General features: G+C 43.2%; 1 protein-coding gene across 4 annotated transcripts in view; it reads left to right on the forward strand.

Moving 5' to 3' along the window:
• The window catches only part of SASH1 (SAM and SH3 domain containing 1), a 310,621-nt gene that overhangs the window by 281,170 nt on the left and 4,242 nt on the right, over window positions 1-25,209 (forward strand). For all 4 annotated transcript variants that reach the window (XM_010587065.2, XM_003404407.4, XM_010587107.3 and 1 more), the window contains 7 exons: window positions 1,302-1,437; window positions 2,518-2,687; window positions 4,089-4,298; window positions 5,580-5,730; window positions 11,871-11,984; window positions 20,436-21,574; window positions 23,321-23,452. In XM_010587065.2, the coding sequence (XP_010585367.2) occupies window positions 1,302-1,437; window positions 2,518-2,687; window positions 4,089-4,298; window positions 5,580-5,730; window positions 11,871-11,984; window positions 20,436-21,574; window positions 23,321-23,452 (2,052 nt within the window). The remainder of the gene's footprint in view (window positions 1-1,301; window positions 1,438-2,517; window positions 2,688-4,088; window positions 4,299-5,579; window positions 5,731-11,870; window positions 11,985-20,435; window positions 21,575-23,320; window positions 23,453-25,209) is intronic.

Consider the following 25,209-nt stretch of genomic DNA (forward strand, 5'->3'; position numbering starts at 1 on the left):
AATACGGCCCTCGGGCAGGGCAGAGCAGGACAGCGTGAGATTTCATCGTGCTATTCATTTAACATTTTTGGTTCGCAGTTGACCGCGGGTAACTGAAACCGCGAAAGCAAAACCATGGATAAGCAGGGACTACCAGAGCTGTTTCGAGGTTGTTTGCTCACTTTCCTTAAGTGTGTGTTGAATAAAGCTGCCATGCTGTTGTCCTTAAGTGTTAGTAGGGCCTGCAGGATCGTGCTAAACTCCTTGTGATGATTCAGCACCATGCAGATAACAGGTTTTGTTTAGATGGTTTGTATTCACATGGCTATGTAACGTGCCGGAGAGTTTTCTAGTTTGGCAGGTAAACACTTCTCACTGCAAACTCTTTGAAGTGTCATATTGTCTGTCTGTATAGCATCACAAATCGAATAAACATGCTATGCTTATATATGCAGACCAGGAGCTGCTGAACTGAGAATACACAGCCACCCAAAGAGGGCAGAGTATTGCTGAGTTACTGCAGTCAGCATTCTGGTCTCTTTCAGACTGATCTCTTTCTGACTTTACAACTTTTTACTCACTACCCACAAAAGAAATAAAAGAAGCCCAATCCCTATTGTGACATATAGAAATTTTATTACAGACTGAAAAATCTGGGCCCTAAACTGGTATTTCTTTAACCAATTTTAACAATTTGTTACATTGAACTATAAAAATCTGACCAATTTTTTAAAATAAGGAATACACTTTTTTCTAATATAAACGTCTCCCTCCGAAGTAGTTTAATTATTCTCTGATAGTACTTCCCGATACTACATTAATAGTCAATTGTATGTGACCTATATTTGAAGTCCAGCCTTGATACTGGACTGTATGATGAGTCTCTAAGCCTTTACATAAATATTTTTTCAAAGATGTAGGTATATTGTTCTCAGTTGGAGTTTTCAAGCACATCTGTTTAAGTACGAAAAATAATCTTTGCATAACACAATAGTTATGTGGGTCACAACTTTAAAATTAAGTAAGAATATAGACTAAGAAGGAGAGAGTATTGGGTATAAAACCAAATGTGGGTATGATGATCGATTTGATTGATTTAGTCAAGGACTAAATTGCTGGGAAATGGCTGCAACAATGGACTCAAACACACCAACGATCATGAAGATGGTGCTGGTGGGACCAGGCTCCGTTTTGGACATAAGGTCACGATGAGTTGGAGCGGACTTGACGGCAAGCTCTAATAATGGCAACACATTGCTGGGAATTACAAAATGACACGTGTCCATCCTGATGAAACTTTGTTTTGTTGAAATCCCTCGCAGGACTCTGGCCTTGGTGGGATGCCTGGCTCCCCGCCATCGTCACACCCCGACTCTGAGCACGTGGACAAACCCAAGCTCAAAGCTGGAGGCTCCGTAGAGAGTCTGCGGAGCTCACTAAGTGGGCAGAGCTCAATGAGTAAGTTTCATTTCTAACTGTGGATGATTTCCTTGGGAGTCAAAATCTGATTTTTGTTGAACGCCAAGTTTAGGTGATTCCGAGTTAAAGAAGCCCAGTTCCTACGCTTAGGGAGTTGATAGTGACACAGGGCTGCTCACACCTGGATTTGAGTTGTACTTGTTCAGCAGTGCAAGGACAGCCGTGAAACAAAGGGAGATGATTTGTTTTGATCAAGGAGGATAGGCAAAGCGTCTTAGAAGAAGGATCTGGAGAATAAACCAAGGGCCAGGGCATATGAAAGTGACCAACAAAATAAGCGTGAGACTTAGCTTAGTAGGGGGAAGAGAGGGAAAAAAGAACCCATTCGCCATCAAGTTGATTCTGTGCTTCACAGGGTTTTCAATGGCTGATGTTTTGAAGGTAGGTCGTCAAGCTTTTTTCCAAGGTGTCCCTGGGTGGACTCCAACTTCCAACTTTTTGGTTAGCACCCAAGTGCCTTAACTGTACCACCCAGGGACTCCAGGGAGAAGGAGGGGAGTTATGTATGTCACTGGTAACAAACACTCTTCACCCGCTCCAGCATCAGCGGTGGGACAGTGGTGGTGTAGGCCTCCCACAGTGGGGAGGAAGCCAAGGTTTAAATCTACCACTTTAAGCTCTTGGCTTGGGCAAGTGACTTGACCTCTCTGGGTTTGTTTCCTCATCTGAAAAATGGAGTAAGGATAGTATGTCTTGCAAATTAGAGGTCATGGGTGTTAAGGGGGCAGGGTTGTGGGTGTTAAGGGCAGAGTCAGGTACCTAGCACTGCGGTGTCTTCTTAGGGAGTCTTGATGTCGTATGGAGTCCCCCGCCATAATGATAACATGTTGTGAGTTCCCTCTCCTGGTAGATGTTTGATTAGGGACAACAGCTAGAGCACTCAGGTCCTTCCCTGGCTTCAGCACTGGGCCCTGCTCCAGTCCTGACACTTAGTGGCTGCAGCCTGACGTCCCTTCTCTGGGCTTTGGTTTCCTGATCTGCGTTACCTTCAGCACCTTTCGGTTTTGCTCTTTGGGAGGTCTGTGCTTACCCATGTTCTTCCTATTTTTTTCTGTACAGGTGGCCAAACAGTAAGTACTACCGATTCTTCCACAAGCAACAGAGAAAGTGTGAAGTCAGAAGATGGTGATGATGAGGAGCCCCCCTACCGAGGCCCCTTCTGTGGGCGCGCCAGGGTGCACACTGACTTCACGCCCAGCCCCTATGACACAGACTCTCTCAAGCTCAAGGTGTGTGTCTTAGTCTCCTCGGGCAGCTGTGACAGAAATACCACAAGTGGGTGGCTTTCAAGAATAAAGATTTATTTTCTCACAGCTAAAGTCCAAATCAGGGTGTGGCTCTAGGGGGAGGTCCTTGTCAATTTCAGTGCCTGTCGTTATGTGTGAGGAGTCAATTCAGACTCATAGCAACCCTATAGGAGAGAGTGAAACTGCCCCATAGGGTTTCCCAGGTTGCAAATCTTTATGAGAGAAGATCACTAGATCTTCTCCTGCAGGGTGGCTGGTAGTTTCCAACCGCTGACCTTTCTTTCAGTTAGCAGCTGAGTGCTTGCTTGACCACTGCGCCACCAGGGCCCCTTTTTTAGCTTCTAGTAGCTGGCAGTCCTTTGAGTTGCTGAGCTTCTAGATTCATCTGCTCCATGTCCAACAGATAGAATCTACTCCACGCTCCCCTCCCCGACTTGTGCTTGCTCCTGTGTTAATCTGCTTTTAATTATAACCCAGAAATGATTAAGTTTAGGACATACTCTACACTGGATAGCCTCGTTAACATAACAGAGAAAACCCTGTTCCCAAATGGGATTACATCCACAGTTATAGGGGTTAGGATTCCAACACATATTTTGGGGAGACACAATTCAATCCATAGTAATATGTCTCTCCCTGGCCTCAGAGCAGTTAGCTACACCTGGGCTCTTTGTTTCTTCACGAGGTTTTCCTTTTTCCTTACTGTTGTGTGCTGGGCTATTATGGTACATGCTGGACAATAACTTGGCCACCTTGATGAACTGGTCTCCTCTATGGCAAAGAACAAACCAGAGACCAGCCAGCATTCGAGACTGAAATGGGTCTTGCGTTAATCCCTCTGCCACCACCTCATCCTCTGACCTGAGCTTCCCTCTAGAATTCCTGTTGCCCTCTACCCCCACCCCTCACCTCATTTGCTATGCTTTCTTCATCTAATGAAATGTTCCTGCCTCCTCTGTGCAGTCAGTGGTATTCATATGAGAGAGCTTCCTAAAATGTAGGAAGCAATTACAGGGCGGATTGCTACTGGCACTTGATTGGTGGAAATTTTTTCGTCTAAGAAGCAGGAGTTCTCTGAATGATAGGAAGGCATTCAGAGGGCCAGGTGACTAGTCTAGGCACATCTCAGCCCCACCTCATACTGTAGTACAAGAGCATGGAGGGACAAGACCTAGGGCCTGCCTGGAATCCAGCACCATTAGAAGTGTTCCGTTTTGGCCCTTGTCAGAATTCCCAAGTCGTATTTTATGTTAATCACTCAGAAAGGTGACTTCATCTAGTTCTGGTCTTCACGGTGGTTCCACAGCTGACTAGTTAATACATCTGATGGATTTATACTTAGAAATATACCTAATGGAAAGATTTTTGTTCCTTGGGCCACAGAAAGGAGATATCATTGATATAATCAGCAAACCACCAATGGGTACTTGGATGGGCCTGTTGAACAACAAAGTCGGCACATTCAAGTTCATCTACGTGGACGTGTTAAATGAAGAAGAAGAGAAGCCCAAGCGCCCCACCAGGAGGAGGAGAAAAGGAAGACCACCCCAGCCCAAGTCTGTGGAAGATCTCCTTGATCGGATTAACCTGAAAGTCAGTTACTTCTTATGATTGTCATTCATTATTTACATACCTTCTCCTCTTAAAGCAAGCAAGTAAGAGTAGTTTTAGGGTAGGGGTTGGTCTACGTCATTTAGCAAGCACGGTCCAATAATATGATAAATATCCACTATTTTGCAGAAATTTTTATTTTTGTTGTCACTTGCCATCGAGTCAGCTCTGATTCTTGGCAACCCTAGGGAACAAAATATTGCCTGGTCCTGCCCCATCTTCATGATCATTGCTGGCATTGTGTCATTCCATCTCATTCAAGGTTTCCCTTGTTTTTGTTGGCCCTACATTTTACCAAACACGATGTCCTTTTCTAGGACTGGGTGTTTCCTGATGATTTGTCCAAAGTAAGTGAATCAAAGTCTCACCATTCTCGCTTCTAAGGAACATTCTGGTTATATCTCCCCTAAGACTGATTTGTTCACTTTTCTGGCTGTCCACGGTATACTCGATATTCTTCGCCAATACCACAGTTCAAACACGTCAGTTCTTCTTCTGTTTTCTTATTTCACTGTCCAACTTTTGCATGCATACAAGGCAATTTGAGAAGACCATAGCTTGGGTCAGGTGCACCTTAGTCATCAAAGTAACATCTTTGCTCTTAAACAAGCAGAAATAGTTACATTTTCTAATGCTGCTCTCGACCTCTGCTATGGTGTTGACATTAGCCCTGGGTCCAGATTTGCTAGTGGCTCAAACAGCAGCCTTTAAAGAGCTATGAACTTTGAGCTGCAACCAGGAAGGACCATGAGCAAAAGCCCCTGGTACTTTGCTCACTGCCAGCTGAATAGCCAGCAGCCAGCCTCCACAGGGGCCATGGGAACTCTTTCCCTCCAGCCGCTGCTCTCTCTTACCGTTCCTCCCAGCATCTAGCAGGGTAGATCTACGGTGGTAGATTCTGTTTCCTCCTTGCAAAGACCTGAGGAATCCATAGTACTCTCTGAGCTGAATTTCAATAGCTCTGTAAATGAAGGAGGACTCTCCTCCATACTGTGATGTGTTCCATTAAAGGAATCAGCTCATGTCAAGGGCCCAATTATAAGGCAACCCAGTGGAATCTGTCACAGCATGCCCTCTTCTCAACCCATGATTAATAAAATTTCCCATCTGCCTACTAAGCTGTAGGAGTGGGTTGTGCAGATTATATTATAAATGACACTAATCTCTAGATTAGCATAGAAATGATGGGAAAAGAGTTTAGGGGTTTAGGCTTGTGTCACAGGACTGGGCCTGCGAACTCACTCTGCCTTCTTTCTCTCTCAGGAACACATGCCCACGTTCCTGTTTAATGGGTATGAAGATTTGGACACCTTTAAGCTCCTGGAGGAGGAAGACTTGGATGAGTTAAATATAAGAGACCCAGAGCACAGAGCTGTCCTCTTGACAGCAGTGGAGCTGTTGCAGGAATATGACAGTAAGTCCCTCCATGCACGGAGTTTGGTCGATGAGTCACATTAGTAGTTCAAAAGCAGGTCTCTCCAGAGCCGCCAGCACGTGTTTAAGGCTGGGTAGTCATTCATTTGGTCCTGCGCTTTCCGAAGCCAAGGCCAATTTTTGTATTAATTATGTCAAACAGCGCAAAGACATGTAAGTTCCCAGTGCTGATGTTCCTGTTAATGCTGGAGCCCCGCCAAAAAAACCTTACTACAGATCCCTCTGCTGGCATGTTTCCAGATAATATTTGAGTAAAAATGCTGCACCAAGTGCCTGACAACTGAATTGCTGTTTTTTAAAGAAATATGGTAGATTCCCCTTAGGTACTGTTGGGATGTGTAGCTTTCAGCAGGTCGTTAGGATACCAGGGCACAAACGTGTGAAAAATTGGAAGTGTCTTACCCGGCCAAGGGTTAATTACTTCCCATAGCACAAGAGAGGTTGCTTTCTTGTTGAATAGGCTGCTTAATGAATAAATGGAATTCACCACCTTCCATTGAACAAGGAGAAAATGTCTGTCTGAAGTGAACATGAATAGCACAGGATTCCGTATTGACTTGTTGCAGATTCCCAGCCTAAGGACAGTTCATGTTTACAGCCCACGAAGAGAATCCGGTGAGCTCACAGAGTTGATGCAGTCTATTTGAATGCACAGGATCTTTTGCTCCATTAAGCCAGTCTTATCTTGCTCTTTATTCTTCAATCTGACATCCAAACTATCCCTGAATTTACTCATCACAAAGGGAGTATACTTTCCAGTTACTGAATTCAAATACGTTTTCTTTCAAGCACTCTGCTTCAGGGATATCAGTATCTAATAGCATTTCTATTGCTGAAAGACATACCAAAACCACGGTTAATGGTGGAAGAAAAATTATACATTGTTGGGTGTATCAAGCCTAAGAGAAGCAAGTGTCTCAGTAGAGTTAAATTCATTTCTACTTACTAGGTATTCCCTCTAAATTGACTGATAACACAGAAACGTGCACCATCAGATAGATGTCTGAGTCCTAGATAAACACGGCACCTTTGGGGAGAGAGCTGCGGGAATTGTGTTTCACTGTTAATATCACTTTATAACCAGGTCTCTGTAGTATTTGAATCCCTCAAGAGACACCTTGGAGGTTTGTAGCCAGGTTGTGCGTAAAGAGCCTGGTACCGTGCCTACTGTAGCCAACAAACAATTAATCAATATTAAATTATCCCTTCTTCTGGACCACACGATGATAAAACAGCTTATTTACTCTTTCTCAGCTACTGAGGACAACTGGCTTATATACTCTGTTAATGCATTTCCTTTAGCATTCAGAAGGGAGGAGGAGCAAAGCTAGATACTAAGTATTGTCAGGGCCTGTGCTTAGTCTATGCCCTGCCACGTTGGCTTAAGCCCATTGTCCCTCTCCCACCGCTTCTTGAGATTTGCACCAAAACACAAAAAATCAAACCTGTTGCCATCAAATCGATTTCAACTCATAGCAACCCTATAGGACAGAGTAGAACTGCCCCATAGGGTTTCTAAGGAGCACCTGGTGGATTCACACTGCCAATCTTTTTGGTTAGCAGCCAAGCTCTTAACCAGTGTGCCACGGGGGCTTTGTACGAGGGGACATTTAATGGGCTGGTATCTTTGCCCATCAGTCTGTGTCATGCCACATTGGCTCAGATCTATTGTCCCCTCTAGGATCCTGTTCCCACTAGGGGACATTTAGTAGTCCATAGTGATGCTAACTCAGAAGGCTAAGTAGGGCTGTTTGCTTCTTCATAAATACCATCTTGAATCTCTGTTGTACCACCACTTAGAACTTCCCTGGTATGTAAAGTGGCACTGCCTTTTATTGCTTCTAAGACAAAGGCTTCAGGGGCTCAGGGGTGCTGAGTAGTGCCAAGATTCTGGGTCCAGACTTACCCTAGGGTTGTAAGATTTTACATTCAGCACAGTTCATCGTGTTTAAGAAGTTCTCCCTCTAAGTAACTGTTCTGTCCAAACAAATACCTATTCACTGGAGAGATGCAGCAATCTATCAAGATCTATGAAGATAGGTAGAGATATTGAAGGCTCACTAGTCCCGCCTCCGAGCGAGAGTAAACAGCACACCGCCAGCATTGTTTGGCAGTCGGGTCTAGCCAGCCTCTCTCACATCCATGGATGGGCAGTGCTAGCCTCCAGACATGCTTCCATGTGGAAAAGATGCTAATTAGCAGGCAGCTCTTCCTTACACTAAGCCCAAACCCACACTGTCTGAGGTCTGCCAAGTGACAGCTCCCTTTTTAATAACTAATTTTCAGATAAGAAGTTTAATTAAGAATTATTTCATATATGCAGGAAAGCACAGAGAAAAATAAAACAAAAACCTGTGTTTCCACTTCCTAAATCCAGCTAGAATTAACATTCTACCATATTTGCTTCGACTCTTACCTTTTTTTAAAGATAAGTGTCGTGAGACTGTTGGAAATCCTGCTATCCATGAACCCCTCTCTTTCTTCCTTCCTGAGGTAATTGTTCTCCAAAAAAAACAGTGAGCGTCCTCGCACACAATCACCTCCCCCCGCCTTTTTTTTTTAATTTTATTGTGGTGAAATATTTATAACAGAAGATTTTCTATCTTAGCCATTTTTATATGTACAATTCAGTGACATTAATTACGTTCACTATATTATACAACCATCACCACTATCCGTTCCCAAATTTTGTCATCATCCTTCACAGAAACTCAGTGTCCCCAAGCAATGCCTCCCCATTTCCCCCTCCTGTCCTCCTCTGATAACCACTCATAAACTTTGGTCTCTGTGCATTGACCTATTCTGGATATTTCACATAACTGGGGTCATACAATATTAGTCTTTTTGTCGTCTTTTTTTTTTTTTTTTTTTTTAATTTTTACTGTGCTTTAAGTGAAAGTTTACAAATCAAATCAGTCTCTCATACAAAAATTTATATACACCTTGCTATGTACTCCCAGTTGCTCCTCCCGTAATGAGACAGCACACTCCTCCTCTCCGCCGTATATTCCCCGTGTCCATTCAGCCAGCTTCTGTCCCCCTCTGCCTTCTCATCTCCCCTTCAGACAGGAGCTGCCCACATAGTGTCAAGTGACTACTTCAGCCAAAAATCTCACTCCTCACCGGTATCGTTTTCTATCCTGTAGTCCAGTCCAATCCTTGCCTGAAGAATTGGTTTTGGGAATGGTTCCAGTCTTGGGTCAACAGAAGGTCTGAGGACCATGACCTCTGGGGTCCATCTAGTCTCACTCAGATCATTAAGTCTGCTCTTTTTTATAAGAATTTGAGGTCTGCATCCCACTGCTGTCCTGCTCCATCAGGGATTCTCTGTCTTTTTGTGTCTTATTTCACTCGTCATGATGTTTTCAAGGGTCATCCATGTCATAGCATGGATATGACCACCCCCCCCCTTTTTTAAATAATTTTTATTATGCTTTAAGGGAAAGTTTACAAATCAAGTCAGTCTCTCACATGACCACCCTTTTGATGTTTGAAGATTTCATCAGTGTCTTAGCATCTTCTTCCTCAGTGTGTGTGTGTGTGTGATCTGGTAGGGGGGCCTTTAGCCCAAGTAAAGTCCCTCAGGCCCAAATGCAGGTCACATCCAAATGGGGCTTCAGCCCCACAAACCATCCTCTCGTATTTGACTGTAATAATTTCCATTGTTCCCTTTGTATGCTGGCATTAGTTTTAGTCAGTATGGGGAGAAGGACATGGACTTGATTCTGTAGTACGTGTTAGGGACACCCCATCTCTTCTTACAAGTAAGTAAGGGCAACTTACTTGGAAAACACTGGCTTTCAGTTTTAGGGAATTTTACAGAAGTTGATAGTTGGGTTCCTTCTTAGTAGCTGCTACTTAGCTCATTTTGGAAGATAGTGACTCTAGCCCCTTGACATATGCATCATAGTTTTATTAATTAAACTGTGGTTTTCAGGACATGCAAAGGATCCCTTCCATCCCCATAATTACTTCAGGTATCTTGCTGTCTCTTGTGAGGTTGGAATCTCCAAAGCTGCCAACACAGTATGCATTTTCCTGCAGGGGAACATTTGCTGCTTTATTCCCATTGGTCAGCACTTTGGAGGCTGTTTTGGCCGCAGTGGTACACTGAACAGTAGTCACCAGGGACAAACTATATCAGTTCTTCTTCCTGGCATGTAACCAATAGCTCAAAGCCCTCATTTTATAAGTATCATTTTCCTAAATAACATGGTAGGCTAGAACAAAGGCCACCTCAAAAATCCACAGACTCTTCCGCACAATGAGGACATCACTCTAGAATGTTCCACCGTGTGTGTGTGTGTGTGTGTGTGTGTCTCGGGGAAGGGGTATTTTTCTCTTGAGCTTCCAAATTGTGAAATTTTCATTAATCATTTTAAAAATAGCACTTCTTACTTTGGGGTTCTAAGTGAAGGACTTATATTGCTGTAGTGTGTTATAAAATGCTTTCCATGTGGGAAATACAAACAGGAAGTGGCAAATGGACAACAGGAACAGCTGGTGCAGATGTGGAACGGCGGCCCTCTCTCTCCCACATTTTTATTTTGGCGACCTGAGGGAAGGCATCAGATTTCTCATTTATTTATCTCTTTGTTCTCGGTGTGGTCAGGACAGGGAGAGGGTGAAGAGAAAGGAAAAAAAATTAAAGCCGTTCATTATGCAACTGGTTATTTTATGTAGCAAATGTTTTCTTGGTTTCCATTGTATGTGACCAAGCACTTAGTCTGCATGGTAATGCCAAGACGCTCTGCGTGTAACCTCCATGTCCCGTGGAAGGCTACACGTGCCCTCTTCGTAGAGCACGTGGAGAGACTCTCGCTGGTGGGGTATTGAAGACACTCATGACCTTCCACTTGATTTACTCCAAGCTGACCTGCACACAACAGAAATACCTGACCCTTCTCTTTAAAAGGGTTCCTTAGAGTGAGGATGTACAACTTTCAGTCATCTACCTTCAGAGTTTCCATTACTACTTTCAAGCTAAAAAAAAAAACTGCCATCAAGTCAATTCCATCCCATGGTAATCCCATGTGTGTCAGAGTAGAACTGTGCTCTGCAGGGTTTTCAAAGGGTTATTTTGGAAGTAGATCACCAGACCTTTCTTCCGAGGTGCCTCTGGGTGGACTTGAACCTCCAACCTTAAGACAAGTGTTTAACCATTTGCACAACCTGTTGTTTTTGTGGCTGGGTACTGTTGAATCAATTCCAACTCATAGTGAACCCATGTTATAGAGTAGAACTGCCCCATAGGGCTTTCTTGGCTGTAATATTTAGGGAAGCAGATCACCAGGTCTTTCTTCTGCCAGAGCTGCCAGGTAGGTTCGAACTGCCAAGCTCTTGGTTAGCAGCCAAATGCTTAACTGTTGCATCACCAGGGCTCCTGATTTCAAATTAGAGGGAGTTTTGGGGGCTTTCCCTGTCTTACCCTTTGTGTGCAGGGAGTTGAAATTCTGGCCCAAGATGAAGGGAGAAGGTAGCCTGGCAAGAAAGACATTCCATACGACAAAAACAAAAGATTTGCCACGGGCTCCTCTTAGGTTCAGGAGGTTTTGCCTCCTCTTGCCAGCCTTCCTTCTGCTCACATGTCTGCAGGGGCTAAGACTCCTCATTAATGCTGATAAAAATTGAAATTTCGTTTGACACTTTTATATTCATTCCCAAAAGCTGGTAATGTAAATAACTGAAACATAAGTCTTCTTGATCTTTGAAAAACATATGGCTTAATATCACCTTGTGAAAGGGGCATCTATTAACTATTTGCTTCCACTCGATGTTGCCATCACTCATAAAGGACAGAGTGACGGCACGCTGCACTGAGTGTCTCTTCTTTCCGACTAACCCAAAGGCCAGAGCCATCCTTGTTTGGGTAACTTAGAAGGCACTGGTGTGTGCCAGCCATGTCCTCTCTCTCCAAATCTTTATCTGAAAAAAAAAAAAAAAGTTATAACCTCAGCAGTTCATTTTGATTGCATATACTTTAAAATAATTTGTTCTCTTTCAAAAGCCCAGGCCTTAAAAAAGCATGGCGATGATGGGCTAAGATCAGGATTCGGTTGACTTTGAACCTCTGCTTTTCACTCCCCTTATGGTTCCATGCTGTTTGTTCACCTTTTGCAGGTAACAGCGACCAGTCAGGATCCCAGGAGAAGCTGCTTGTTGACAGCCAGGGCCTGAGTGGATGCTCCCCACGAGACTCAGGATGCTACGAGAGCAGCGAGAACCTGGAAAATGGTAATGTCAGCACGGGTCATTATGGGTACCTCTTCATACGCACGCCACTTTGTTCATCTCCTGACATCTGCGCTTTGGCTGATGACTCTCTTCCTTAGCTCGCGCCATGGATTTGGGGGATACTGGTTGTAGGGAGGGGAAATTTTCCGGGAATATTGATGCTTAATTGTATATTGAAGAAGGAAGGATATCTCTTCTAGGCAACTGATGTTTTCTGAGATATGAAATATACAGTCATCTTCTCACCATCGCCACCCTTCCGTCCTACTTAGCATGTAAAGGGAAGAATTGAAGACTAAACTTGTGTATCAGAGGAGGGGACCCAGAGCATTAGAGCAGTCCTGAAGTAACTTAGAGTCTTAACCCCTAGTGTGAATCATGAAAATAGCCAGAGATTTAGAGGAAGGAAACTTAGCATTTGAACCCTGTATAGGGTACTTACAAGCTGAAGACTTTGGTCAAGTTACTCCACGTCTCCGAGCCCTCTTACCTATGAAATAAAAATATGAAATTCTCTTGTACAGATTCTTCTAAGAATGAAACAAAGTAATAATATATTAGTGATTCCTAGCATTTATTAAATGGACATTCAAGCTTAGAAAGTTTAAATAATAACCCGAAGCTATTGTTCTTTTCTTCTGAATCATGTTTCTCACATGGCAGCAACCTGGCTTACAGTAAACTCTCAGTCACTGGTAGACAATATTTTCTTCTTCTTGTTATTAGGTCCCTTCAAGTCCATTCTGACTCATGGCAGCCTAACATATAACAGAATGAAACATTGCCTGATCCTGAGCCATCCTCACAATCATTGGAGTATTTGAGCCTATGGTTGCAGCCACTGTGTCGCTCCATCTCATTGAGGGTCTTCCTCTTTTCCACTGACCCTCTACTTTACCAAGCATGACGTCCTTCTCCAGGGTTCAGTCCCTCTTAATAACATGTCCTAAGTAAGTGAGATGAGGTCTTGCCATTTTTGCTTCTTAAGAAGCATTCTGGCTGTACTTCTTCCAAGACAGATTTGTTTGCTCTGGAAATCCATGGTATATTCAATATTCTTCACCAACACCATAATTCAAATGCATCAATTCTTCGGTGTTTCTTATTCATTGTCTAGTTTTCGCATGCATTTGAGGTGATTTTACTTAGATCTGCAATCAACACCCATGGAAGCAGCAGTCAAGAAATCAAATGACATATTGCATTGGGCAAATCTACTGCAAAAGACCCCTTTAAAGTGTTTAAAAGCAAAGATGTCACTTTGAGGACTAAAGTGAGCCTGACCCAAGCCATGGTATTTTCAGTTGCCTCACAGACATGTGAAAACTAGGCAATGAAAAAGGAAGACAGAAGACAATATTTTAGACCTCCTTATTTTCCAGTAGTATAAGCATTTTCAACTCAATACTCTTCACTACTTAGTCTGGTCATACATCAGCCAGTGACATCTCGGCTTATTTGAGCTTTAAGCAAGAAGGGATTTAATTTGCATTTGTTCTAATAGTTACCTTCAAAAATGACTACTGTAGTCCCCCCTTATCTGTGGCTTCATTTTCTGTGGTTTCATTTACCCACGGTCAACCACAGTCCAAAAATGTTAAATGAGTAACATGATGAAACTTTGAGCTGTCCTGCTTTGTCCCGCCCAGGGACCACAGTCACATAACCTTTATTACACTATATTATTATAATTATATTATTATAATTGTTCTATCTTATTATTAGTTATTATTGTTAATCTCTTACTGTGCCTAATTTATAAGTTAAACTTTATCATATGTATGTATGTGCGGCCAGAATGCTTAGAGGCAAGAATGGCAAGACTGCGTCTTACGTACTTTGGACATGTTGTCTGGAGGGATCAGTCCGTGGAGAAGGACATCAGCTTGGCAGGATACAGGGTCAGCGGAAAAGAGGAAGACCCTCAACGAGGTGGATTGACACAGGGACCGCAACGATGAGCTCAAGCATAACAACGATTGTAAGGGTGGTGCAGGACCGGGCAGTGTTTCATTCTGTTGTGCATAGGGTTGCTATGAGTCGGAACCGACTTGACGGTACCTAACAAAAACAATAACAACGACATGTATGTGTAGGAGACCTGATGGTGCAGTGGTTAAGAGCTTGCCTGATAACCAAAGGTTGGCAGTTTGAATCCACCAGCTGCTCCTTGGTACAGGACAAAGCATAGTATGTAGCGGGTCCAGTACTAGCCACGGTTTTGGCATCCATGGGGGGGTCTTGGAATATATCCCCCATGGATAAGGGGGACTGCTGTATTTAGACTTAAATATGTGGACCTATTTTTAAATAAGGATAAAACCAGTACATAGCATGGAAGGCTGCTATGCCTATTTGCTTATTTATTCTGAGATGCAAGACTATCCTGTTTATGTCATTTATGTGGCTCTTATTTCAGTATGAGGATTTGGAGGAGCCCTTACTGAGAAAAAGATGCCAAGCCAAAGAATGAAGGTTTGGTTCCCTTGGTGATGTCATTACCCCTCACCCCAATTTTTCATATTAAATAGACTGTAAGCCTGGGCAAGGGCCACCCTTGGCATTCAGACACTGCCCAGTGAAGCAGACATGCTGGTCTGCATGGGGATCGCAGCTGCAGAGCGACCCTTTGATGACAAGATAGATTCCCATAGTGACAAACACATCAAAGATTATAATATGACACTACTTATATTAACATAACGTAAAATGGCTGAGTTATCCAAACAATAATGGCTTTTTTTTTTTTTTTGCAAAATGGGTCTCTGAGTAAATGATTAAATTCTAAAATAATATTTTTTGTTTGTTTAAAAAAAAACTCAAAAATTCATATCAGCTAGACCCAAGACAATTACCTACCTACATCTAATGAGTATTTACTTCCATCTCCGTCAGAGAGCATGAATACAGGCCATTCACGCTTGGGCCAGCCCTACCCGTGGTCCAGTTATTGGAAGTTATGGGAGAGTATGTGCTTTTGCTGTTAACTGGAGTATGGAATTCTATACCCACTGCAAATGATGAACTCAGCTTTAAATCATGGCCTGCTCATAGTATATCCTCCATAGATGGGTTAAAAAAAAAAAAAAAAACTGTTGCCCTTGAGTAAGTCCAGACTCAAAGTGACTCTATAGGACAGAGTAGAACTGCCCCATAGGGTTGCCAAGGAGCAGCTAGTGGATTCAAACTGCCAATCTTCCTGTTCACAGCCAAACACTTAACCACTGTGCCACCATAGATGAGTACATATGGATATTTAATAAACACTTAGATTTCGGAACAGTGGGATTAACCACAAACTTCACTGTGAAAAGCAGCATAAACATATACAGCCGAAGTGTGAAATTGCCAGAAGTTCACAATTCAAATGAGCTAAAAGCACTTTAAAAGAGAGATCTTTTCACAACAGACTTGAGTTTTGGGGGATTCCATTTCATCTTTTCTGCTTTGCCCTTACATGGCTCATAGTAAAGTCGATTAAGTGAAAGGCCATGGTATCCCCCACCCCCACTTTTATTTATTCAAACATTGAACCAAGCTTCATGATGCTGTTCTTATTCTCTCTAGGAGAGTATTTGTATTGAATGGTGAGATCAACACCAAAGCATGTTAAAAGGAGCCAGTGCGTCTCTATGTGATTCATAACTTCTGCTTCAGAAAGCCATGCCACTTGCAATCCTGGTTTTTACCTGTAGTCCGTGGTCCCTGAGCACCTCAGTGGCCACAGGGTTCTTGGTGGTTTTAGGGGTGGTGGTCACGGCAGAGGTGGGGTTGATCCTAGACTTTACCATGAGCCACGCCAACGCTTCGACTTTGATCTGTTTTATAAATTGAGTCTCTGAATTAAATTTCATTAAAAAGCACACCCCTGCTTTGAAAATGACTAATTTCAAAGGTACAGTTTTCTCAAAAAGGGTGATTCTATAACCATAATTAACTCCATGGTAATCTTTTCCTTTCTGACCTCTTCATCATTCTAGTCTACTTAGATTCTTCTGTCCTCCTATTGGCTGTGTGAGGTTATCAATTCTGTTTAAAACACCTGCAGCTATAAAACCTAAATTGTGTGTCTCCTGTGACCCTTTTTTTACTCAATAAAAACACACATTTGAGTGTTGGGAACTATTAGAACCATAAGGAAAACAATTTACCAGGTGGACGACCCATCAGGGTCACACAAGCTGCGGTCTCTTAAATGCCTTCATAGGCATCCCCTGTCCAGAGGCAGTTACCGCCGGAGAGGGTGATTTGAAGGCCACGACTCCTGGTTTGTGGCCTCTCTGTACTTAGACTCGGGGAGCAGTCAACATGAAATTTCAGAAAGCTCACTTGTATCACACAAAAGAAGAGTCTTAAGTGGAATGGGGTCAGGTAGGCTAAATATTGATTGCCATGGCTCCGTGGTTTCCTGTTGTGACCCAGAAACTCCCATTATAGCCAGATTAGAAACAATAGTGGAGGGTTCACACTGCCGCAGCAATCTCAATCTCTGTCGGACGCCTGAAGACCATAAGCAAAAAATGCCTGGATTTGATCATTTTTAGCTGCCATTGGAATCCCATGTAGTAGCGCTGCATTACAGTGTTTATGGAGCACGTATGACAGCAAAGTTCTGTAAGTGCAGGTCGTAATTCATTCGTGGGTTGTGAGATAGTTTCAGTGGGTCACGAAAGCAGTTTTGTAAGATAGAATAAACAGAAAATATCAGAGTGCATTCCACAGAGGGTTAGCGTTGTTACTTATAATCTGTTTTGGTCGTGTGTGTGCGTTGGTGTGTATACTGGACAATGAATGTAAATGTATTTCCTACTGTGGATCAGGGTAAAAAGTAGTTTGATAGCCATTGTGGGCACCCAGCCAGGCCTAGGGTGAAGTAGCGGCACTGCCTGGGGCCCAACTTTGAAGGCAGTGCTCACTCATGTGCCAGCCACCCACTTGCACAGCTCTGAGAGTAAGCACCTCCAAGTTTACACCCTATGCACCACACTTGCACCACACTAATCCTGATTCTGATGGGGACTGTGGAGCCCTCGATGCGTGGCCCACGAGCCCAGACATGCCCAGGTATCTATCAGCTGGGAAGAGAGCAGATCTCCCAAAGCCCCAGTATTGACAGGGCCTAGGTCAGCATTACAGTGAACACTCCAGTAAAACTCAAACTCTCGTCTGGGTCCTGAAGGTTTTTCTTTTAATAATCTTTCCATATTCCAAAACTGTTTTCAGTTAATTCTCCAAGCTGTTCTGGGTTGGTGAGGATTCTACAGATAACATTGGCAGAATTTTTAATGCCCAGAAGAATCTGGGTACACCTGCCAAAGACCTAGATTAAAGAAGCTGGCAAATGTGCTTGTAACTCAGGGTGAACTCAGGGCTCTTCCCAGTACACGCAGAGTGTGAAAATGGACTTTATGCATATACAGTTTATTGTGGGGGTGAAGGGGAAGGAAAACCATATTTCTAAAATTTGTGCAAAAAGGGTTTTAAGAATTTTACCTTTCTTAAACTTTAGATTTAATGTGATATCCATTCTAAAGAAGTACTTCCCTTTTCCATTTATCTGTAATGATATTGCTGTTAATGAAAAATGAGACCATGGCCAGGATATTCAGCAGTAACACTGGGCTAATGATATCTGTCTGACAACTTTCATTTATCAATATGGAGCATAGCTGTGGATAGGGAATGGGGCCTCAGGTCAGTGTCCCCCATGTTTTCATATATACGGGACAGACGTCATTTGACCATGTCCCTGCTTGGCCAAATGCAAAATACCTCGTGTTGATGTGTGTCTTATAGGAAAAGATGGGATCATTAATAAAAAGTCTGATTGAGTAGACCAATATTCTTATTCATCAGTCTTAGAGTCTAGAATTATGCATGATACGATACGTTTAATATTAACCAAACCAAATCCTTTGCCATCAAGTTGATTCCGACTCATAGCAATCCTATAGGACACAGTAGAACTGCTGCATAGGGTTTCCAATGGATTCAAATGGCTGGTGGATTTGAACTGCCGGCCTTTTTGTTAGCAGCCGACCTCTGAACCACTGTATCACCAGAGCTCCACATTTAATATTACTGGTTTGAAATTAAAGTGAGCTTGGTAGAAAGCTGTGAAATCATGGAAGGAAACAATTTTTTCCCTGCTGATAATGGCCAAACCCCTTGTAATGTACCAGCGCCCCCACCCTATTCTTTCTGTTCCTTTTCCCTTGTCTGTACATCATGCTGATGTTGTTGGGTGCCATTGAATTGACTCTGACTCATAGCAACTATGTGTGACAGACTAGAACTGCCCTATAGGGTTTCCTAGGCTGAAAGCTTTATGAGAGGAGATTGTCAGGTTTTTTTCTCCCTCAGAGTGACTAGAGGATTTGAACTGCCAACCTTTCAGTTAGCAGCCGAGTGCTTAACCATTGTGCCACCAGGGCCCCTTGTCTATATACCATACATGTAGAGATTTTACCAGGGAGTGTCTCTCATTTTTACCCAAAAGTTTCCACTTCCCTCTGAGAGTAGGCACTATTGACGCCCCTGATTTCTCCTAGCTTAATGGGAAATATCAAAATTCTAAATTAAAATGTTTAATTCAAAATGTTTACTAAAAATATAGACTGGGAAGTAAACATTTACTTATAAGACAGTGGCTTTGTAGAGATTAGAGCCAGCACTTTTTCCCACCTTCCGAACCTGATGTGGGTTTAGGATTTTTATTTTTTTTCTAGAGGCCTATCCAAACCAAAACCAAACCTGCTGCCATCGAGAAGCCTATAGCCATTGCAAAACCCTTTGCCTGCAATAATCAAATTTATAAAGTAATGGCAGCAAAATGGAGCCATGGTGGCACGTATAGGGTCACTGTGAATCAGAATCAGCTTGACAGCCATGGGTTTGGTTTGGTTTTTATACTCATTGGTGCACTGGGTAAGAGCTCAGCTGCTAACCAAAAGGTCGGCAGTTCAATCTGCCAGTCACTGCTTGGAAACCCTATGGGGCAGTTCTGCTTTGTCCTATAGGGTCATTATGAGTCAGAATTGACTCCATGGCAGTGGGTTTGGTTTTAGTTTGATGTAATCATTGGATCACTAAGCTCATATGTTTTTATCACCTGGAATATTCCCATCAGACATTTCTGCTCAGTGTCAAAGCACACCAACATGTTATTAACCAAAAATGTAACCAAAAAACCAAACCTGCTGCCTTCAAGTTGATTCCAACTCATAGTGACCCTACAGGAGAGAGTAGAACTACTCCATAGGGTTTCCAAGGAGCGCCTGGTGGATTTGAACTGCTGACCTCTTGGTTAGCAGCTACAGCTCTTAGCCACTATGCCATCAGGGTTTCCCAAAAATGTAAAAAAGGACAGTTAATAATAGTGTGTGTGTGTGTGTGTGTGTGTGTGTGTGTGTGAGACAGAGAGAGAGAGAAAAGTATTAATAAGAATAAAGTGTTTAGCACAGCACCTGGCCCATAGATAGTAAGCTTTCAGTAAAGCTTATTAAGCAGCAGCAGCAGTTGATATCAATCGCCAATCATCAAGAAAGTAGAGTATGTCTGGTTGATAGCTCCATCATCAATCTAATGGTTCGGATAATATAAGCAGGGCTGTAGCTTCCTTGGGACCTAGAATATATCAAAATTTTATAGGCTGTCAGTGACAAAGTACTCACTTGAGCTAATGTTTACTTGTTATTACCAAGGTTGGTTGATTGTTTCTGCACCAAAACCAAAAACCAAACCCAGTGCCATCGAGTCGATTCCAACTCATAGTGACCCTATAGGACAGAGTAGAACTGCCCCATATAGTTTCCAAGGAGCACCTGGCCAATTTGAACTGCTGACCCTTTGGTTAGCAGCCGTAGCACTTAGCCACTATGCCACCAGGGTTTCCTGATTGTTTCTAAGATACTTCTGTTTCGTACACATAAACAAATCACTAAGTGGGGAACCGCTTCAAGGAAGGTAAAATTTGAGTGTTCATTGACCAGCGATAAACCTTAGGGGCACCACTTATATGGAACCTATTCTGGAATTGAGGCCACCTCTCCATTTCAACTATGACCTTAGGAAACCATATTCACCAAACAGAAATCAACTGTCAGTGTGTCAGGACAACCAACCCTCTGTCATACTGATTGCAGCCAAGAACAGACACGAAGCCCAGACTTATTTTACTTCCTGACAAAGCATATTTCTTTTTCATATAACCCAATTAATTTCAGCCTCCACAAGTCCTTCAATAAGACTAAGAATTCTTTCTAAAAATAAAAATGGGGCCATAATAACCCTCTATCACTGTGTGTCATAAATGGTGATTTTATGTCCTTAGTGTCATTCAAGAATGGGATGTAGGAGCTGGAGATTTTAAGTATGTTAACACACCTTTATATATCAAGTTGATTGCTTCTCTTTTAAAATATGATTGTAAAATATTTTCTTGTCTCCCAGGCAAGATGAGGAAAACTAGCCTCCTATCTGCCAAGTCATCAACCGAGCACAGCTTTAAGTCTTTCAACAGAAACCAGCTGGGCAACTACCCAACACTGCCCTTAACAAAATCAGCGGACACACTGAAGCAGGGAGAGCAGAGCCGGCTGGGCAGTGGGCTTACCCCTCACGCCTCCACCACCTGTGACCAGCCGTGTGCGACTGGTTTGAATAAAAACCGAAGAAGCCTCCCCGTTTCCATCTGCCGAAGCTGCGAGACCCTGGAGGGCCCCCAGACTGTGGAAACTTGGCCCCGATCCCATTCCCTGGATGACCTTCAAGGAGAGCCTGATGCTGAAAAAGATGTGCCTAGTGGGATGACGGGACCCTCCCCTCAGATTCTACCAGAAGTGCCACAAAAGACAACCGCCTCCATCACCAAGGTTCAAACCCCTGAACAACAATCTGCTGTAGACAATGCATTGCTGCTGACCCAAAGCAAAAGATTTTCTGAACCTCAGAAAATTACAACTAAGAAAGTGGATGGTTCAGTAGCCGTCTCTTCACGGGGCACATCACCTCCTCAGTGTTTGCCCAAAAACTATGATGCTCAACCTCCGGGAGCTAAACACAGTTTCACAAGGACGCCTCTTGAGGGTCACAAAAAAGGGCACGATTTTGAAGGAACAAATCATCCCCCAGGCACCAAAGAAGGGGTAGATGTTGAGCAGAGGGTCCCTGAGGCAAGAACGCAGCCAAAAAATCCTCAGCCTCCACCTGTTCCTGCCAAAAAGAGCAGAGAACGCCTGGCTAATGGACTCTACCCTGTTCCCGGTGGCTCTGGGGGGACCCTCCCCAGCCCTGATGCGCCGTGTCTGCCGGTTAAAAGGAGTGGCCCCATCAGCCCCACTGACTGCCACGCAACACAGGCTGCTAGGCCCGCCTCAGGGCAGGAACCTGGCAGCCCCCCAAGCCCAAGACCACCTCCCTGGCTCTCAGAGCTCCCAGAGAGCATGAGCCTTCAGGAGCATGGCGTGAGGCTGGGCCTGGCGTTGACCAGGAAGGTGTCCTGTAACCGAGGGGTCGATCTGGAAATGCTGACTGAAAACAAGCTACAAGCAGAAGGCATCGATCTCACTGAGGAGCCATACTCTGATAAGGTATCAAAGGCCCTGTCCCCGGTTCCACAGGCCTTTGCTTTTGTAATCAGGCAGCCTGGTCAGATGAACACTCTGGCTGTCCTGAGGGGCCAAGCGGCAGCCCCAGCTGGGTGAGCCATTCAGAGAGCCGCTGCAGCTGACAAGTGGTGAGCCCAGTCTTCATATAAAATCACAAACGACCTTGAAGTTTTCTTTCATTTTACTTTTACGTGTCTGTTTTTAATTTTTGGTAGCTAAACTTGTCACTTGTCAGAGTCCCTGGGTGGTGAAAACACCTAAGAGCTCAACTGCTAACTGAGAGGTTGGCAGTTTGAACCCACCCAGAGGTACCTCGGATGAAAGGCCTGGCGATCTGCTTCCAAACCGTCACAGCCATGAAAACCCTATGGAGCAGTTCTACTCTGTAACACATGGGGTCGCCATGAGTCAGAATTGACCCGAGGGCAACTGGTTTGTTTTTTTGGTTTTATATTTTGCAGAGAGAGCTGTCAATGCTATAATTGGTTTCTGAATGGAATGATTCAGCACCCAGGAGAGACCAGAGTTCAGGTTTCCACGTCTTACTAGACATATGGATTTTCAGACAGTCACCTCTCCCCACTTCATCTCCCCATGTGTAAGGTGGGGTTAATAGCAACCTGCATAACTGCCTCCGTGAGATATTAATAGGAGCAAATAAAACAGATGTGAACATACTTTGAAAATTGTTGAACACTATTCAGCAATAATAACTCTACTGTACAATTAACTATATGGGTAACAGGAAAAAAATAAGATTGTATCAAATACCCCTCTCGTACTAAAAAATATGTAGATCTATAATAAAAAATAATTTTCATTTGGGGAAAAAAAAAGTCGATCTAGCAATACCAAAATGACTTTGGAATGAATAACTGATAATAGATCTGTGTGTGCTTTGCTCCTGGAAATACATGTCTGGCTAGAATACATTTCTGGGAGTCGTTATAGAAATCTGATAACCAAGAACACATTACAATAAGCTCTCCCTTTTCCCTTCCTCTTCTTCATATCTTCCTCCTCTTCCTCTGTGTTTAGTGAATGGAAAGAACTGTAAAATTCTACTGCAAATACTGGCCCAGTGACGTGGCAGCTTAATTCTTTATAACCAAGAAAACCAAGCCAGTTGCTCTTCAGTTGATGCTGATTCACGGCTGCCCCACGTGTGCAGAGCAGAACTGTTTTCAAGGCTGTGACCTTTTCGGAAGCAGGTCCCCAGGCCTGTCTCCCGAGGTTCCTCTGGCTAGGTTTGAACTGCCAACCTTTTGGTTAGTAGTTGAGAGCTTATCCATTTGTGCCAGCCAAGGACTCCTTAACTCTTAATAGATGAAGCCTAAAAAGTCTATTGAGTAGGTTCTTGTCCCTATCTCCTGCGATTTAGCAAACTGTCTTCAATAACATCAGGGGAACCGTGTCTTGAGCAGTGATCAGGCAGGGTGAGGTGAGGGCTTCGGTCCAGAAAATCTCAGATGATTCTGTTCCGCCTTAATTAAGTTTCAGAACATTTTACTAGAGCTCACCAGAACTTGAAAGGTAAAGATGTAAAAGTATTTCCTCTGAAACACCCACCTGACAATAAAGAAAATCTACACATTTCAAATAAAAAAAAACTTTGAGTGATATTTCCCAGCAGTTAAATGCCTTACCCTCCCTTATCTTTGATGCACCGTGGAGAAAAGCTAAAAGTTCTTGCCTCCTTGATGCCACGTTTCTGCTCTTCTGTCACAGCACGGCCGCTGTGGGATTCCGGAAGCCCTGGTACAAAGATACGCAGAGGACTTGGATCAGCCTGAGAGGGATGTGGCCACCAACATGGACCAGATCCGTGTGAAGCTGCTTCGGAAACAGCACCGCATGGCGGTGAGTAGCCTGCACTTCGCGTTTTCCTGCAAACGGCTTTCTGAAGTGTGTCTAGTTTTTGGTGCTTTAAGGATTCACGTGCTGGCAACTGCTGACTAGCCAAGGGCTCATTATAGCTCTAGACAGGAGATCCTGGAGAGTGGGGAGTAAGTAATACATGTTCAGCCTAGAAATATTTTTATTTTATTTATTTTGTTGTTGTTGAGAATATACACAGCTAAACATACGCCAATTCAATGGTTTCTACACACACAGTTCAGTGACACTGATTACTTCGAGCTGTACAGTCATTCTCACCCTCTTTTTCTGAGTTGTCCCTCCCCGATTAACATAAACTCTCTGCCTCCTAAGCTTCTTGTCTAATTGTTTGAGTTGCTGCTGCCAGTTTGATCCCATGGAGATAATTCGTAAAAGCGTAATACTCAAGGCAGACATTTTTTTACTAGTAAAGCTAAACTTCTGTTTGGTTTTAAAAAGGCTTCAGGGGATATTCTTGGTTTAAGGTTTAAAGATTATCTCAGGGCAGTGCTTTTCAGGGTTCGGCCTAGCAATTTTTGAAAAAAAGAATTTTAGGGGAAAAAAATGATCCATCATCCCAGCACAGGTGAAAACTTTTTGTACACCCGTCTTGGCCTGTCTCTGTTGTCCATGCAATAGTAGACGTACTGTTTTGAAACTTGGTTGTTTTCAGCTATCACATAGTAAATCTGTTCCCCTGTGTTTAGAAATTCTTTTATAGTATTAATATTTCAAAGTATTTGAGCGATGGAAGTACTGTAGGTTAGGCAATCTCCTACGTTGGACATTTAGATTGTTTCCAACTTTTTATTGTAAACAATTGAGTGAAGAACATCCTTGTTAATAAATCTTTGCAAACTTTCAAGCTTAGTTTCTAAGGATATAGTCCTTGAAGAGATTTTGCTTGACTGAGACTACGCAAAATGTCAAGGATTTTTATACTTATGAGCAAATTACCTTTCTGAAAAGTGTAATACTTTGTATTTCTGGTTGTTGGTGGTGGTGGTCGCCACTGAGTGGGCTCCTGCTCACAGTAACCCCACGCACAATGGAATGAAATGTCGCCCAGTCCTGCCCCATCTTCATGATCATTGCCATGTCTGAGTCCATGTTGTAGCTACTGTGTATCTTGCGTGCCCTCCAACCTAAAGGGCTCATCTTCCAGCACTATATCAGACAGTATTCTGTGTGATCAGTAGGATATTCACTGGCTGATGTTCAGAAGTATATGACCAGGTCTTTGTTCCTAATCTGTCTTAGTCTGGAAGCTCTGCTGAAACCTGTCCTCCATGGGTGACCTTGTTGGTATTGGAAATACTCGTGGCTTAGCTTCTGGCATCACAGCAACACACAAGCCACCACAGAATGACAAACTGGTGAATATTTCAAGTAAAACTGTCAATTCCTACTCATAGCGACCCTATGGGACAGAGTAGAACTGCCCCACAGCGTTTCCAGAAAGCACCTGGTGGATTCGAACTCCCAAGCTTTAGGTTAGCAGCCATAGCACTTAACCACTATCCCACCAGGGTTTCCATATTTCACGTAGTAGAGTATAAATTTCCATTTCCCTGCCTTAGCCAACACTTACATTATTGCATATTAAATTCTTTGTAACTATATTGATTAAATGTTTAATTTTCTGATTGTTAATGTAGATTCAAGATACAGTGGAAAATGTACTTTATAAAAGCCATAGCCATTGAATATCTTACTTTCCACACTATCGTGTAGGTTTG

Source organism: Loxodonta africana, chromosome 1, assembly GCF_030014295.1.
Source record: "Loxodonta africana isolate mLoxAfr1 chromosome 1, mLoxAfr1.hap2, whole genome shotgun sequence".
Lineage (NCBI taxonomy): Eukaryota > Metazoa > Chordata > Mammalia > Proboscidea > Elephantidae > Loxodonta > Loxodonta africana.